Raw genomic sequence first — 19,037 nt, forward strand, 5'->3', positions numbered from 1 at the left:
GGTTGGAGACGGGGCTAGGGGTGGAGACGGGGCTAGGGGTGGAGACGGGGCTAGGGGTGGAGACGGGGCTAGGGGTTAGGTTTGGAGACGGGGTTAGGGGTGGAGACTGGGTTAGGGGTGGAGACTGGGTTAGGCATGGAGACGGGGCTAGGGGTGGAGACGGGGTTAGGGTTGGAGACGGGGCTAGGGGTTAGGGGTGGAGACTGGGTTAGGCATGGAGACGGGGCTAGGGGTGGAGACTGGGTTAGGCATGGAGACGGGGCTAGGGGTGGAGACGGGGTTAGGGGTGGAGACGGGGCTAGGGGTGGAGACGGGGTTAGGGGTGGAGACGGGGTTAGGGGTGGAGACGGGGCTAGGGGTGGAGACGGGGTTAGGGGTGGAGACGGTGCTAGGGGTGGAGACGGGGCTAGGGGTGGAGATGGGGCTAGGGGTGGAGACGGGGTTAGAGTTGGAGACGGGGCTAGGGGTGGAGACGGGGATAGGGGTGGAGACGGGGCTAGGGTTGGAGACGGGGCTAGGGGTGGAGACGGGGCTAGGGTTGGAGACGGGGCTAGGGGTGGAGACGGGGCTAGGGGTGGAGACGGGGCTAGGGGTGGAGATGGGGCTAGGGGTGGAGACGGGGTTAGAGTTGGAGACGGGGCTAGGGATGGAGACGGGGTTAGGGTTGGAGACGGGGCTAGGGGTTAGGGGTGGAGACGGGGCTAGGGGTTAGGGGTGGAGACGGGGCTAGGGGTTAGGGGTGGAGACGGGGTTAGGGGTGGAGACGGGGCTAGGGGTGGAGACGGGGCTAGGGGTGGAGACGGGGCTAGGGGTGGAGGGGTGGTATGAGACGTGAGTTAGGGCGACTTAGTCGCCTCCTTCCAGTTTTTACCAATATCATCTGGGATGGAGAGCCTGCACCCCTCCGCCCGATCTCATGGGGCTAAAACTTTAAATCCCCAATAACCAGGTTTACAGGTTTTCTCTCCTTTCCCTTCTCAAACTCCCTGATTACAGACCCCTGAGCTAGCTAGTTACCATCTGAGTAAGGAGCTGTCTCAGCATTGAGTGACAACCTCCTAGTAACCCATGGAGTAATTGTATGACAGCTAGAGGCTACGGTGGAGACTGTATAACTTCATTCATAAGTTATCCACTTACTGACCCAGTGTCCTCTCTCTCTCTCTCTGTCTCTCTGTCTCTCTCTCTGTCTCTCTCTCTCTCTCTGTCTCTCTCTCTGTCTCTCTGTCTCTCTCTCTGTCTGTCTCTCTCTCTCCCCTCTCGCTGTCTCTCTCTCCCCTCTCTGTCTCTCTCTCTCTGTCTCTCTCGCTCTCCCTCTCTCTCTCTCTCTCTCTCTCTCTCTCTCTCTCCCCTCTCTGTCTCTCAATTCAATTCAATTCAATTAAATTCAAGGGCTTTATTGGCATGGGAAACGTGTTAACATTGCCAAAGCAAGTGAGGTAGATAATATATAAAGTGAATATATAAAGTGAAATAAACAATAAAAATTAACAGTAAACATCACACATACAGAAGTTTCAAAACAATAAAGACATTACAAATGTCATATTATATATATATATATATATATACAGTGTTTTCTCTCTCTCCCCTCTCTCTCTCTGTCTCTCTCTCTCTGTCTCTCTCGCTCTCCTCTCTTTCTCTCTCTCTCTCTCCCTCTCTCTCTCTCTCTTTCTCTCTCTCTCTGTCTCTCTCTCTCCTCTCCTTGGTGACAGGTGAGAGTGGCTGGACCTGGGCCTGATCATCGTCTAGCTCCACGCTACGAAGAGGTGGAGCGACAGTATGCTTCCTTGCCCAGGTAAATACATCTCTCTCTGGTCTCCGTCTCTCGCTGTCTTCCCACTCTCCCCTCCTCTCCCCACTCCTCTTTCCTCCTCTCCCCACTCCTCTTTCCTCCTCTCCCCACTCCTCTTTCCTCCTCTCCCCACTCCTCCCTCCCCTCCCCACTCCTCTTTCCTCCTCTCCCCACTCCTCCCTCCCCTCCCCACTCCTCTTTCCTCCTCTCCCACTCCTCTTTCCTCCTCTCCCCACTCCTCTTTCCTCCTCTCCCCACTCCTCCCTCCCCTCCCCACTCCTCTTTCCTCCTCTCCCCACTCCTCTTTCCTCCTCTCCCCACTCCTCTTTCCTCCTCTCCCCACTCCTCCCCTCCCCCCTCCCTTGACTAAACGGTCAGAGCAGAGCATCAGTAGAAGGGGGTGCCTCTTCCTCCTCCTCCCTCTCTCCTCTCCTCCTCCCTCTCTCCTCCTCCCTCTCTCCTCTCCTCCTCCCTGCGCTCCGAGTGCTTAATAATCCTCTTTAAAGCTAATAATTAAATCTGGAGTGTCTGCCTTGTGAGGCCCTCTCATCGAGGGAATCCACCTGATCCTGTCCCTGGAGACGGGGACACAGACGGGAGGTGTAACCTGATATCTGCCCTCACAGCAGCTCCCAACACAGTCCAGAGAGAGGGTTATACACACAGCCCTGGCCCTCTCTCTCCTCCTCGTCCTCTCTCTCTCTCCCTCTGCTTCTCTCTCTCTCTCGGTCTCTCTCTCTCTCTCTCCCCACCCCCCCCCCCCCCCCCCCTCCTCTGTGCATTGTGTTTGCTGTGTGCAACCAACCACAGCAACCCAAGCAAACAACAACTTTGTGCTCTGCTGCATGGGCAGAGTCCTCCCTGACATGTTATCTGTTTCTCTGTTCACACCCTGTGCTGAGTAAACAACGTGTTAAAGATCAACAGTGTATCTGAGTCCCAAATGCCACTCCTCGTCTCTAAATTTGGGGTGGGGGTTTCTCTATAATTATTTCACTATTCAAATAGCATCATACGTTGTTTTTTTTTTAATGTCGGTTAAATGCGTTTTTATTTTTTATTTTAAACATTTTAACATTTTAACATTTTAACATTTTAACATTTTAACATTTTAACCTGAGCTCTGCTGAACGAGGGAGAGACGGCTGCAGTCGCTGGTGTGTGAACAGACAAGGAGACTCGGCTACAGTCGTCAAGACTATCTAACTTATAGCAGCCACAGTGATCAGTTTATCATCCCATATAACAGTTGACTGGAGTAGCTTAGAGACGCCAGCCAGCTATAGCTAGCTAGGCTAATTGAGGCTGTGCTTTCTCCCCCAAGGCCACCTGTTGGTTGTTTGTTGTAGCCTGCGTAGCTTCTCATTTCGCTAACTTTTAATTCGCTCATTTAATTCCGTCGTGCGTTAGTGAACTCTCACTCCACTTGGCTACACGTTGAACCTCTTTGTCTCTTTGATTGGCCAACCTAAACAACAAGCTACGCGTGAAGGTTACCGATTGGCTACCGGTCTTTTTATGAGGCCTCGGTCATTATTCCATTAATAATTTGACCTGTCGTGGTATATCCTTGTATGTAACAATGTCACATTAATATTTATTTTATTTTATTTTAGACAAATACTTTTTAGTGTTAAAATTACTCCTCACACAAGTGTTCAAATACTACCGTCTGGTTGGATGTTTGAATTCCCGTGCACATCCCTACCCTGTACGGTGAGCTGCTTCAGAGAGTGGTTGGTGTTTCCCGTCACGGTGTATTTTCAATTGTATTTATTTAATTTATCCTTTATTTAACTAGGCAAGTCAGTTAAGGACTAATTCTTATTTACAATGACGGCCTACCAAAAGGAACAAGGCCTCCTACGGGGACGGGGCCTGGGATTAAACATTTTAATAAATTGAATAAAAAATATAGGACAAAACACACATCACGAGAAGAGAGACAACACAACACTACATGACAACAACATGGTAGCAACACAACATGTTAGCAACACAGCATCGTAGCAACACAACATGACAACAACATGGTAGCAACACACCATGACAACAACATGGTAGCAACACAACATGACAACAACATGGTAGCAACACAACATGTTAGCAACACAGCATCGTAGCAACACAACATGACAACAACATGGTAGCAACACACCATGACAACAACATGGTAGCAACACAACATGACAACAACATGTTAGCAACACAGCATCGTAGCAACACAACATGACAACAACATGGTAGCACCACAACATGGTAGCAACACAGCATCGTAGCAACACAACATGACAACAACATGGTAGCAACACAACATGACAACCACATGGTAGCAGCACAACATGACAACAACATGGTAGCAACACAACATGGTAGCAACACAACATGACAACAACATGGTAGCAACACAACATGGTAGCAACACAACATGACAACAACATGGTAGCAACACAACATGGTAGCAACACAACATGACAACAACATGGTAGCAACACAACATGTTAGCAACACAGCATCGTAACAACACAACATGACAACAACATGGTAGCACCACAACATGGTAGCAACACAGCATCGTAGCAACACAACATGACAACAACATGGTAGCAACACAACATGGTAGCAAGATGGTAGCAACACAACATGGTGGCAACACAACATGGTGGCAACACAACATGGTAGCAACACAACATGGTAGCAACACAACATGGTAGCAACACAACATGACAACAACATGGTAGCAACACAACATGGTAGCAACACAACATGAAAACAACATGGTAGCAACACAACATGGTAGCAACATGGTAGCAACACAACATGGTAGCAACACAACATGGTAGCAACACACCATGGTAGCAACACACCATGGTAGCACCACAACATGGTAGAAACACAACATGGTAGCAACACAACATGGTAGCAACACAACATGGTAGCAACACACCATGGTAGCAACACACCATGGTAGCACCACAACATGGTAGAAACACAACATGGTAGTAGCAGGCAGATGTGAGAATGCTGAAGCAGTCATGGGTTTGAGGCCTGCCTGGCTCGGTCAGAGTTAGTCTGGTGCTGAAAGATACCCGAAAACATACTGACATCCCAGAATGCACCGTGTTGCCTCCAACCTTCCACAGACATAGCTAGAGGACTTGCTAAACATCCCTGTGAGAGAGGGAATTAAAGGAGAATGAGAGGGAGAAAGAGTTGAGGGAGAGAGGATAGAGAGGGAGAGAGTTGAATGACAGAGAGTTGAAGGAGAGAGGGAGAGAGTTGAAAGAGAGAGAGAGAGGATAGAGAACGAGAGAGAGTTGAAGGAGAGAGGATAGAGAGGGAGAGAGTTGAAGGAGAGAGAGCGAGTATCAGGGGGTTTTGATGTCTAGCTAAATTAAAACATGAGCCAGCCACTGATATACTGTATATATCTCTCACACACACACACACACACACACACACACACACACACACACACACACACACACACACACAGCACCGCAGCACAGCAGCGAACCAAAAAAAAACAGCCCAATGTCAGCAGAAGTGAACTTTTTCAAAGCCATTCCCTCATCAAATGACCTCTGTGCTCCCTTCCTTTCTATTGATATGTTATTATGCTCTGAGCCTTACACAAAAAGGGCTTTGGGGTATTAAGGCTTGGGGTAATAAGGGCTGGGGTAATAAGGGTTGGGGTAATAAGGGTTGCGGTAATAAGGGTTGGGGTAATAAGGGTTGGGGTAATAAGGGTTGGGGTAATAAGGGTTGGGGTAATAAGGCTTGGGGTGATAAGGGTTAAGGTAATAAGGGTTGGGGTAATAAGGGCTGGGGTAATAAGGGTTGGGGTAATAAGGGTTGGGGTAATAAGGGTTGAGGTAATAAGGGTTGAGGTAATAAGGGTTGGGGTAATAAGGGCTGGGGTAATAAGGGTTGGGGTAATAAGGGTTGGGGTAATAAGGGTTGGGGTAATAAGGGCTGGGGTAATAAGGGTTGAGGTAATAAGGGTTGGGGTAATAAGGGTTGGGGTAATAAGGGTTGAGGTAATAGGGTTGGGGTAATAAGGGCTGGGGTAATAAGGGCTGGGGTAATAAGGGTTGGGGTAATAAGGGTTGAGGTAATAAGGGTTGGGGTAATAAGGGTTGGGGTAATAAGGGTTGAGGTAATAAGGGATGGGGTAATAAGGGCTGGGGTAATAAGGGCTGGGGTAATAAGGGTTGGATTAATAAGGGTTGGGGTAATAAGGGCTGGGGTAATAAGGGTTGGGGTAATAACGGCTAGGTAATAAGGGTTGGGGTAATAAGGGCTAGGTAATAAGGGTTGGGGTAATAAGGGTTGGGGTAATAAGGGTTGGGGTAATAAGGGCTAAGTAATAAGGGTTGGGGTAATAAGGGCTAGGTAATAAGGGTTGGGGTAATAAGGGTTGGGGTAATAAGGGTTGGGGTAATAAGGGCTGGGGTAATAAGGGCTGGGGTAATAAGGGTTGGGGTAATAAGGGCTGGGGTAATAAGGGCTGGGGTAATAAGGGTTGGGGTAATAAGGGTTGGGGTAATAAGGGTTGGGGTAATAAGGGCTAGGTAATAAGGTTTGGGGTAATAAGGGCTGGGGTAATAAGGGCTGGGGTAATAAGGGTTGGGGTAATAACGGCTAGGTAATAAGGGTTGGGGTAATAAGGGCTAGGTAATAAGGGTTGGGGTAATAAGGGTTGGGGTAATAAGGGTTGGGGTAATAAGGGCTAAGTAATAAGGGTTGGGGTAATAAGGGCTAGGTAATAAGGGTTGGGGTAATAAGGGTTGGGGTAATAAGGGTTGGGGTAATAAGGGCTGGGGTAATAAGGGCTGGGGTAATAAGGGTTGGGGTAATAAGGGCTGGGGTAATAAGGGCTGGGGTAATAAGGGTTGGGGTAATAAGGGTTGGGGTAATAAGGGTTGGGGTAATAAGGGCTAGGTAATAAGGGTTGGGGTAATAAGGGCTGGGGTAATAAGGGTTGGGGTAATAAGGGTTGGGGTAATAAGGGTTGGGGTAATAAGGGCTGGGGTAATAAGGGTTGGGGTAATAAGGGCTAGGTAATAAGGGCTGGGGTAATAAGGGCTAGGTAATAAGGGTTGGGGTAATAAGGGCTAGGTAATAAGGGTTGGGGTAATAAGGGCTACGTAATAAGGGTTGGTGTGTGAAATGTGAAATGTCAGAACAATAGTAGAGAATTATTTATTTCAGCTTTTATTTCTTTCATCACATTCCCAGTGGGTCAGAAGTTTACATACACTCAATTAGTATTTGGTATCAATGCCTTTAAATTGTTTAACTTGGGTCAAACGTTTCAGGTAGCCTTCCACAAGCTTCCCACAATAAGTTGGGTGAATTTTGTCCCATTCCCCCTGACAGAGCTGGTGTATCTGAGTCAGGTTTGTAGGCCTCCTTGCTCACACACGCTATTTCAGTTCTGCCCACAAATGTTCTACAGAATTGAGGTCAGTGCTTTGATGGCCACTCCAATACCTTGACTTTGTTGTCCTTAAGCCGTTTTGCCACAACTTTGGAAGTATGCTTGGGGTCATTGTCCATTTGGAAGACCCATTTATGACCAAGCTTTAACTTCCTGACTGGAGTCTTGAGATGTTTCTTCAATATATCCACATAATTTTCCCTCTCTCATGATGCCATCTATTTTGTGAAGTGCACCAGTCCCTCCTGCAGAAAAGCACCCCCACAACATGATGCTGCCACCCCCGTGCTTCACAGTTGGGATGGTGTTCTTCGGCTTGCAAGCCTCCCCCTTTTTCCTCCAAACATAACGATGGTCATTATGGCCAAACAGTTCAATTTTTGTTTCATCAGACCAGAGGACATTTCTCCGAAAAGTACGGTCTTTGTCAAGCAAAGAGGCACTGAGTTTGAGGGTAGGCCTTGAAATACATCCACAGGTAGACCTCCAATTGACTCAAATTATGTCAATTAGCCTATCAGAAGCTTCTAAAGCCATTACATAATTTTCTGGAATTTTCCAAGCTGTTTAAAGGCACAGTCAACTTAGTGTATGTAAACTTCTGACCCACTGGAATTGTGATACAGTGAATTATAAGTGAAATAATCTGTCTATAAACAATTGTTGGAAAAATGACTTGGGTCAAAATAAATATAAATAAGCATAAATATGGGTTGTATTTACAATGGTGTTTGTTCTTCACTGGTTGACCTTTTCTTGTGGCAACAGGTCACAAATCTTGCTGCTGTGATGGCACACTGTGGAATTGGGAGTTTTTCAAAATTGGGTTTGTTTTTCAAATTCTTTGTGGATCTGTGATCTGAGGGAATTATGTGTCTCTAATATGGTCATACATTGGACAGGAGGTTAGGAAGTGCAGCTCAGTGTCCGCCTCATTTTGTGGGCAGTGTGCACATAGCCTGTCTTCTCTTGAGAGCCATGTCTGCCTACGGCAGCCTTTCTCAATAGCAAGGCTATGCTCACTGAGTCTGTACATAGTCAAAGCTTTCCTTAATTTTGGGTCAGTCACAGTGGTCAGGTATTCTGCCACTTTGTACTCTCTGTGTAGGGCCAAATAGCATTCTAGTTTGCTCTGTTTTTTTTGTTAATTCTTTCCAATGTGTCAAGTAATTATCTTTTTGTTTTCTCATGATTTGGTTGGGTCTAATTGTGCTGCTGTCCTGGGGCTCTATGGGGTGTGTTTGTGTTTGTGAACAGAGCCCCAGGACCAGCTTGCTTAGGGGACTCTTCTCCAGGTTCATCTCTCTGTAGGTGTTGGCTTTGTTATGGAAGGTTTGGGAATCGCTTCCTTTTAGGTGGTTGTAGAATTTAACAGCTCTTCTCTGGATTTTGATAATTAGTGGGTATCGGCCTAGTTCTGCTCTGCATGCATTATTTGGTGTTCTACGTTGTACACGGAGGATATTTTTGCAGAATTCTGCGTGCAGAATCTCAATTTGGTGTTTGTCCCATTTTGTGAAATCTTGGTTGGTGAGCGGACCCCAGACCTAACAACCATAAAGGGCAATGGGCTCTATGACTGAGTATTTTTAGCCAGATCCTAATTGGTATGTTGCTCTCTTTCTCTCTCTTCTCTGTTTGTTATTCCAGACCTAGTACCTCAGCTCTGAGGACCCTTCATGGCCTATGCTTTGCCCTGGCTAATGATATTCCAAACCCAAGGCCAATTGAGTGCCCTACCCTCTCATGTCCCCTTGGCCTGGCTGCCTTGGCCTGGCTGCCTTGGCCTGGCTGCCTTGGCCTGGCTGGCTCTCTGACAGGGCAGAGTGTGGATGTGTATGAAATGGCCCCCTATTCCCTATGTAGTGAACTTATCCTATGCAGGCTCTGGTCAAAAGTAGTCCACTGCTTAGGAAATAGTGTGTCCTTCCAGACACAGACTAGGACAGCCAGTCAGTCAGCCAGCCAGCCAGCCAGTCAGCCAGCCAGTCAGTCAGCCAGTCAGCCAGTCAGCCAGACAGTCAGCCAGTCAGTCAGCCAGTCAGTCAGCCAGTCAGCCAGCCAGTCATCCAATCAGTCAGTCAGCCAGTCAGTCAGTCAGTCGGTCAGTCTGTCAGTCATCCAATCAGCCAGTCAGTCAGCCAGTCATCCAATCAGCCAGTCCAATCAGCCAGTCAGTCAGCCAGTCAGTCGGCCAGCCAGTCAGCTGGCCGCCAGTCAGCCAGCCGGCCAGTCAGCCAACCAGTCAGCCAGCCGGCCAGTCAGCCAACCAGTCAGTCAGCCGGCCAGTCAGTCACCCAACCAGTCAGCCGGCCAGTCAGCCAGCTCTCAGCACCTCCACCCCTCCATATGAACCCAATTACAGCCATTACCAAAATAAAAAAGGTTGTTTCATTCACAGCCCTAACCCGGGGTTATCCAATCAGAACAGCCGTTCACCCACTCCTTTTAGATGATTGGGTTATCACAGCAAGTCAAAAAGTTTTGGCCGTCCTTTCATTTCCTCGTTAGACTGATAATGAAGTGATTAATGCACGGATGGTTGGTTTCTCTCTCTCTGTCTCTCTCTCTGTCTCTCTCTCTGTCTCTCTCTTTGTCTCTCTCTTTGTCTCTCTCTCTGTCTCTCTCTCTGTCTCTCTCTCTGTCTCTCTCTCTGTCTCTCTCTCTGTCTCTCTCCCTGTCTCTCTCTCTGTCTCTCTCTCTGTCTCTCTCTCTGTCTCTCTCTCTGTCTCTCTCCCTGTCTCTCTGTCTCTCTCTCTGTCTCTCTCTCTCTGTCTCTCTCTCTGTCTCTCTCTCTGTCTCTCTCTCCTCTCCTCTCTCTCTTTGTCTCTCTCTCTCTCTCTCTCTCTCTGTGAACTTGGGTCGAGAGTTACATTGTTTCAGTCCTCTCTCTCTCTCTCTCTCTCTCTCTCTCTCTCTCTCTCTCTCCAACAGTTTTACCCAGAGTTATAGTTCTGAAACAGTTTAACCCAGGGTTATAGTTCTGAAACAGTTTAACCCAGGGTAATAGTTCTGAAACAGTTTAACCCAGGGTAATAGTTCTGAGACAGTTTAACCCAGGGTTATAGTTCTGAAACAGTTTAACCCAGGGTTATAGTTCCGAGACAGTTTAACCCAGGGTTATAGTTCTGAAACAGTTTAACCCAGGGTTATAGTTCTGAAACAGTTTAACCCAGGGTTATAGTTCCGAGACAGTTTAACCCAGGGTTATAGTTCTGAAACAGTTTAACCCAGGGTTATAGTTCTGAAACAGTTTAACCCAGGGTTATAGTTCTGAAACAGTTTAACCCAGGGTTATAGTTCTGGAACAGTTTAACCCAGGGTAATAGTTCTGAAACAGTTTAACCCAGGGTTATAGTTCTGAAACAGTTTAACCCAGGGTTATAGTTCTGAAACAGCACAGTTTAACCCAGGGTTATAGTTCTGAGACAGTTTAACCCAGGGTTATAGTTCTGAAACAGCACAGTTTAACCCAGGGTTATAGTTCTGAAACAGTTTAACCCAGGGTTATGGTTCTGAAACAGTTTAACCCAGGGTTATAGTTCTGAAACAGTTTAACCCAGGGTAATAGTTCTGAAACAGTTTAACCCAGGGTTATAGTTCTGGAACAGTTTAACCAAGGGTTATAGTTCTGAAAGAGCACTGTTTAACCCAGGGTAATAGTTCTGAGACAGTTTAACCCAGGGTTATAGTTCTGAAACAGTTTAACCCAGGGTTATAGTTCTGAAACAGTTTAACCCAGGGTTATAGTTCTGGAACAGTTTAACCCAGGGTTATAGTTCTGAAACAGTTTAACCCAGGGTTATAGTTCTGGAACAGTTTAACCCAGGGTTATAGTTCTGAAACAGCACAGTTTAACCCAGGGTTATAGTTCTGAGACAGTTTAACCCAGGGTTATAGTTCTGAAAGAGCACTGTTTAACCCAGGGTAATAGTTCTGAGACAGTTTAACCCAGGGTTATAGTTCTGAAACAGTTTAACCCAGGGTTATAGTTCTGAAACAGTTTAACCCAGGGTTATAGTTCTGGAACAGTTTAACCCAGGGTTATAGTTCTGAAACAGTTTAACCCAGGGTTATAGTTCTGAAACAGTTTAACCCAGGGTTATAGTTCTGAAACAGTTTAACCCAGGGTTATAGTTCTGAAACAGCACAGTTTAATCCAGGGTAATAGTTCTGAAACAGTTTAACCCAGGGTTATAGTTCTGAAACAGTTTAACCCAGGGTTATAGTTCTGAAACAGTTTAACCCAGGGTTATAGTTCTGAAACAGTTTAACCCAGGGTTATAGTTCTGAAACAGTTTAACCCAGGGTTATAGTTCTGAAACAGTTTAACCCAGGGTTATAGTTCTGAAACAGTTTAACCCAGGGTTATAGTTCTGAAACAGTTTAACCCAGGGTTATAGTTCTGAAACAGCACAGTTTAATCCAGGGTAATAGTTCTGAAACAGTTTAACCCAGGGTAATAGTTCTGAAACAGTTTAACCCAGGGTTATAGTTCTGAGACAGTTTAACCCAGGGTTATAGTTCTGAAACAGTTTAACCCAGGGTTATAGTTCTGAAACAGCACTGTTTAACCCAGGGTTATAGTTCTGAAACAGTTTAACCCAGGGTTATAGTTCTGAAACAGTTTAACCCAGGGTTATAGTTCTGGAACAGTTTAACCCATGGTTATAGTTCTGAAACAGTTTAACCCAGGGTTATAGTTCTGAAACAGTTTAACCCAGGGTTATAGTTCTGAAACAGTTTAACCCAGGGTTATAGTTCTGGAACAGTTTAACCCATGGTTATAGTTCTGAAACAGTTTAACCCAGGGTTATAGTTCTGAAACAGTTTAACCCAGGGTTATAGTTCTGAAACAGTTTAACCCAGGGTTATAGTTCTGAAACAGTTTAACCCAGGGTTATAGTTCTGAAACAGTTTAACCCAGGGTTATAGTTCTGAAACAGTTTAACCCAGGGTAATAGTTCTGAAACAGTTTAACCCAGGGTTATAGTTCTGAAACAGTTTAACCCATGGTTATAGTTCTGAAACAGTTTAACCCAGGGTTATAGTTCTGAGACAGTTTAACCCAGGGTTATAGTTCTGAAACAGTTTAACCCAGGGTAACCCATGGTTATAGTTCTGAAACAGTTTAACCCAGGGTTATAGTTCTGAAACAGTTTAACCCAGGGTTATAGTTCTGAAACAGTTTAACCCAGGGTTATAGTTCTGAGACAGTTTAACCCAGGGTTATAGTTCTGAAACAGCACTGTTTACCCCAGGGTAATAGTTCTGAAACAGTTTAACCCAGGGTTATAGTTCTGAAACAGTTTAACCCAGGGTTATAGTTCTGAAACAGCACAGTTTAACCCAGGGTTATAGTTCTGAAACAGTTTAACCCAGGGTTATAGTTCTGAAACAGTTTAACCCAGGGTTATAGTTCTGAAACAGCACAGTTTAAATCTGGAGAGGAGAAGAATTTAGAGACATTATGCTGATATAAACAGTAAAAAGTCCATAGTCTGAGATGGCACCCATTCCCTATGCAGTACGCTACTTTAGATCAGGACCCTATGGCACCCTATTCCCTATGTCGTGCACTACTTTAGACCAGAACCCTATGGCACCCTATTCCCTATGCAGTACGCTACTTTAGACCAGGACCCTATGGCACCCTATTCCCTATGTAGTGCACTACTTTAGTCCAGGACCCTATGGTACCCTATTCCCTATGTAGTGCACTACTTTTAGACCAGGGCCCTATGGCACCCTATTCCCTATGTAGTGCATTACTTCAGGCCAGGGCCCTATGGCACCCTATTCCCTATGTAGTGCATTACTTCAGGCCAGGGCCCCTTGGCACCCTATTCCCTATGTAGTGCACTACTTTTAGACCAGGGCCCTATGGCACCCTATTCCCTATGTAGTGCACTATTTTAGGGGATAGGTTGCAATTTCTATATAGGGGATAGGTTGCAATTTCCGATATTCCAGACTCCCATGTACACTGAACCAGACTCCCATAGCTGTCATTACCAATACACTGAACCAGACTCCCCTAGCTGTCATTACCAACACACTGAACCAGACTCCACTCTCATAGCTGTCATTACCAATACACTGAACCAGACTCCACTCTCATAGCTGTCATTACCAATACACTGAACCAGACTCCACTCTCATAGCTGTCATTACCAATACACTGAACCAGACTCCCATAGCTGTCATTACCAATACACTGAACCAGACTCCCATAGCTGTCATTACCAATACACTGAACCAGACTCCACGCACATAGCTGTCATTACCAATACACTGAACCAGACTCCACTCTCATAGCTGTCATTACCAATACACTGAACCAGACTCCACTCTCATAGCTGTCATTACCAATACACTGAACCAGACTCCACTCTCATAGCTGTCATTACCAATACACTGAACCAGACTCCCATAGCTGTCATTACCAATACACTGAACCAGACTCCACGCTCATAGCTGTCATTACCAATACACTGAACCAGACTCCCATAGCTGTCATTACCAATACACGGAACCAGACTCCCATAGCTGTCATTACCAATACACTGAACCAGACTCCACTCTCATAGCTGTCATTACCAATACACTGAACCAGACTCCACTCTCATAGCTGTCATTACCAATACACTGAACCAGACTCCCATAGCTGTCATTACCAATACACTGAACCAGACTCCACTCCAATAGCTGAGGAATCAGGAGAAGAGCAGTCAGTCAGTCAGTATGAGGGCTCAGGAGAAGAGCAGCAGTCAGTCAGTCAGTATGAGGGATCAGGAGAAGAGCAGCAGTCAGTCAGTCAGTATGAGGGATCAGGAGAAGAGCAGCAGTCAGTCAGTATGAGGGATCAGGAGAAGAGCAGCAGTCAGTCAGTATGAGGGCTCAGGAGAAGAGCAGTCAGTCAGTCAGTATGAGGGCTCAGTAGAAGAGCAGCAGTCAGTCAGTATGAGGGCTCAGGAGAAGAGCAGTCAGTCAGTCAGTATGAGGGCTCAGGAGAAGAGCATCTTAACAAGGTCCTTTGCTGTTGTTCTGGGATTGATTTGCACTTTTCGCACCAAAGTACGTTCATCTCTAGGAGACAGAACGTGTCTCCTTCCTGAGCGGTATGACGGCTGCGTGGTCCCATGGTGTTTATACTTGTGTACTATTGTTTATACAGATGAACGTGGTACCTTCAGGTGTTTGGAAATTGCTCCCAAGGATGAACCAGACTTGTGGAGGTCTAAAAACAATTTCTGAGGTCTTGGCTGATTTATTTTGATTTTCCCATGATGTCAAGCAAAGAGGCACTGAGTTTGAAGGTAGTCCTTGAAATACATCCACAGGTACACCTCCAATTGACTAAAATTATGTCAATTAGCCTATCAGAAACTTCTAAAGCCATGACATCATTTTCTGGAATTTTCCAAGCTGTTTAAAGTCACAGTCAACTTAGTGTATGTAAACTTCTGACCCACTGGAATTGTGATACAGTGAATTATAAATGAAATAATCTGTCTATAAACAATTGTTGGAAAAATTACTGCACAAAGTAGATGTCCTAACCGACTTGCCAAAACTATAGTTTGTTAATAAGAAATGTGTGGAGTGGTTGAAAAACAAGTTTTAATGACTCCAACCTAAGTGTATGTAAACTTCCGACTTCAAATGTAGTTCCGTCTCTCGATGGACCACTGACGACCCACTGACGACCCACTGACGACCCACTGACGACCCACTGACGACCCACTGACGGCCCACTGTCGGCCCACTGACAGCCCACTGTCGGCCCACTGATGAACCACTGTCGACCCACTGACGACCCACTGACGACCCACTGATGAACCACTGTCGACCCACTGACGACCCACTGACCACCCACTGATGAACCACGGTCGACCCACTGACGACCCACTGATGAACCACTGTCGACCCACTGACGACCCACTGACCACCCACTGATGAACCACGGTCGACCCACTGACGACCCACTGTCGAACCACTGATGAACCACTGTCGACCCACTGACGACCCACTGACGGCCCACTGACAACCCACTGTTGGCCCACTGTCGACCCACTGACGGCCCACTGACAACCCACTGACGACCCACTGATGAACCACTGTCGACCCACTGTCGACCCACTGACGGCCCACTGACAACCCACTGACGACCCACAGACAACCCACTGACGACCCACTGATGAACCACTATCGACCCACTGACGACCCACTGTCGACCCACTGACGACCCACTGTCGGCCCACTGACAGCCCACTGACGACCCACTGACGACCCACTGACGACCCACTGACGACCCACTGACAGCCCACTGTCAGCCCACTGATGAACCACTGTCGACCCACTGACGACCCACTGTCGGCCCACTGACAGCCCACTGTCGGCCCACTGTCGAACCACTGATGAACCACTGTCGACCCACTGACGGTCCACTGACGGCCCACTGACAACCCACTGTTGGCCCACTGTCGACCCACTGATGAACCACTGTCGACCCACTGACGGTCCACTGACGGCCCACTGACAACCTACTGACGACCCATTAGTGGCCAAGTTGGCAGAACCTACTGACGGCACTACAGCAGTGCACTTGCGTCAGGTTTCTAGTTAGTCTGAATCAAGAAGTGGGGTGAAGTTGCCCCTAGATGCTGATCTTCAGTCAGTTTAGCATTAACTAATGTTTGAAGGGTTGTTCTGTAGCTCAGCTTGTAGAGCATGGCCCTATACAATGACAGGATAGTGGGTTTGGGGAGGGGAATATCATCTGTAGGAGAAGCTGATCCTAGATCTGTAGGGGAAGGAGAAGCTGATCATAGTTCTGTAGGGGAAGGGGAAGCTGATCTGTGACCATCCTACTGTCCTGACCATCCTACTGTCCTGACCATCCTACTGTCCTAAACATCCTACTGTCCTGACCATCCTACTGTCCTGACCAGCCTACTATCCTGACCATCCTACTGTTCTGACCATGCTGCTGTAATGACCATCCTACTGTTCTGACCATGCTGCTGTAATGACCATCCTACTGTCCTGACCATCCTACTGTCCTGACCATCCTACTGTCCTGACCATCCTACTATCCTGACCATCCTACTGTCCTGACCATCCCACTGTCCTGACCATGCTACTGTCCTGACCATGCTACTGTCCTGACCATCCTACTGTCCTGACCATCCTACTGTCCTGACCATGCTACTGTCCTGACCATCCTACTGTCCTGACCATGCTACTGTCCTGGCCATCCTACTGTCCTGGCCATCCTACTGTCCTGGCCATCCTACTGTCCTGACCATCCTACTGTCTTGACCATGCTACTGTCCTGACCATCCTACTGTCCTAACCATCCTACTGTCCTGACCATCCTACTGTCCTGACCATGCTACTGTCCTGACCATCCTACTGTCCTGACCATCCTACTGTCCTGACCATGCTACTGTCCTGACCATCCTACTGTCCTGACCATCCTACTGTGCTGACCATCCTACTGTCCTAACCATCCTACTGTCCTGATCATCCTACTGTCCTGACCATCCTACTGTCCTGACCATCCTACTGTCCTAACCATCCTACTATCCTGACCATGCTACTGTCCTAACCATCCTACTATCCTGACCATGCTACTGTCCTGACCATCCTACTGTCCTAACCATCCTACTATCCTGACCATCCTACTGTCCTGACCATGCTACTGTCCTGACCATCCTACTGTCCTGACCATCCTACTGTCCTGACCATCCTACTGTCCTAACCATCCTACTATCCTGACCATGCTACTGTCCTAACCATCCTACTATCCTGACCATGCTACTGTCCTGACCATCCTACTGTCCTAACCATCCTACTATCCTGACCATCCTACTGTCCTGACCATCCTACTGTCCTGACCATCCTACTGTCCTAACCATCCTACTATCCTGACCATCCTACTGTCCTGACCATGCTACTGTCCTGACCGTCCTACTGTCCTGACCATCCTACTGTCCTGACCATCCTACTGTCCTAACCATCCTACTATCCTGACCATGCTACTGTCCTAACCATCCTACTATCCTGACCATGCTACTGTCCTGACCATCCTACTGTCCTAACCATCCTACTATCCTGACCATCCTACTGTCCTGACCATCCTACTGTCCTGACCATCCTACTGTCCTGACCATGCTACTGTCCTGACCGTCCTACTGTACTGACCATCCTACTGTCCTAACCATCCTACTATCCTGACCATCCTACTGTCCTGACCATGCTACTGTCCTGACCATCCTACTGTACTGACCATCCTACTGTCCTGACCATCCTACTGTCCTAACCATCCTACAATCATGACCATGCTACTGTCCTAACCATCCTACTATCCTGACCATGCTACTGTCCTGACCATCCTACTGTCCTGACCATCCTACTGTCCTGACCATCCTACTGTCCTGACCATCCTACTGTCCTGACCATCCTACTATCCTGACTATCCTACTGTCCTGACCATCCTACTGTCCTGACCATCCTACTGTCCTGACCATGCTGCTGTTCTTCTTCTTGTTTTAAATATGTTTTGTTGTAGACTTCTGCTTCGTGTTCTTCATCATCATCGTCTTCTTTTGTGTTTTCTTTCAGGCGTGGCCCGATGGATCCTTCTGAGGGGTACCCAATACAGCAGACAGGATGGGTTGGTCACTACCCTGGCCCCCAACCATCCTACCCCAATCCCAACTACCCCCACAGAGTAGACCCCAACTACCCCCCCAGGGTTGACCCCAACTACCCCCCTAGGGTTGACCCCAACTACCCCCCAAGGGTTGACTCCAACTACCCCCCCAGAGAGAACCCCAACTATCCCCCCAGGGGTGACCCCCGCCAGGCCGACCCAGGGTACTACCACCCTCCTCCTCTACGCCAGGACGTCCCCCCGTCCCCCACTCTGCCCCTCCGAGCCCCCCGTTATGACACCATGAACCGTGGTGGAGGAGGAGGAGGAGGAGGGTATCGCCAGGCCAGCCCAGAGAGGTTCGCCTACGTTGGGGAGGGACCGGCCCGTCACAATGATCCACGCCAGAAGAACCCCATGACTGCTGCTGTGTAGAGCCCGACTGGGATCAGTGGCTGTATGGAGTTCTGACCTAGGATCGGGTCGCCCCCCCCCCTTTCATGTAGTCTCAATCATTTGGATCAAAAAGGCTAAACTGATCGTAGATCAGCGGTGTGAGTGTTTTGATTGATACAGGCCCTTGGTCTGGTCCAGTAACTATAACTACAGTATCTGTCTGTCTAACTTTCTGCAACAGCCAATCAGACAGGGTTGTGACCACTATGGCTAGCTGTTGAACAACCACGTGTTTTATACACTATAGTGGCAGTGTCTTAATTACTGTGTGGACGGTAGATGATCAAATTAATCTGTACCTCAGAACATTCCGTACACACACACACACACACACACACACACACACACACACAGGAAGGAGCAGCGAGCATTCTGGGAATTCCAACCACTACACTACATGTTGTATCAGCTTTTATATTGCGTTGTTTTAACCTGATAATGCAGATCCATAATGTCCTTATCTTTCTCTGTTTTATCATGATAATGCAGCTCCATAATGTCCTCATCTTTCTCTGTTTTATCATGATAATGCAGATCCATAATGTCATAATCTTTCTCTGTTTTATCATGATAATGCAGATCCATAATGTCCTTATCTTTCTCTGTTTTATCATGATAATGCAGATCCATAATGTCCTCATCTTTCTCTGTTTTATCATGATAATGCAGGCCCATAATGTCAT

The 19,037-nt window shown here is 47.3% G+C and overlaps 1 protein-coding gene across 1 annotated transcript; it reads left to right on the plus strand.

Annotated features, from left to right (window-relative positions):
- The first annotated feature begins 1,719 nt into the window (after positions 1-1,719).
- Positions 1,720-18,817, plus strand: LOC139398361 (partitioning defective 3 homolog B-like). Its single transcript, XM_071144408.1, has 2 exons — positions 1,720-1,798; positions 17,868-18,817. Exon 2 carries the CDS (start codon positions 17,878-17,880, stop codon positions 18,331-18,333), a length of 456 nt encoding a protein of 151 aa, XP_071000509.1. The 5' UTR covers positions 1,720-1,798; positions 17,868-17,877; the 3' UTR covers positions 18,334-18,817.
- The last annotated feature ends 220 nt before the right edge of the window (positions 18,818-19,037 follow it).

The sequence above is a fragment of the Oncorhynchus clarkii genome, unplaced genomic scaffold (assembly GCF_045791955.1).
Source record: "Oncorhynchus clarkii lewisi isolate Uvic-CL-2024 unplaced genomic scaffold, UVic_Ocla_1.0 unplaced_contig_13705_pilon_pilon, whole genome shotgun sequence".
NCBI classification, from domain to species: domain Eukaryota; kingdom Metazoa; phylum Chordata; class Actinopteri; order Salmoniformes; family Salmonidae; genus Oncorhynchus; species Oncorhynchus clarkii.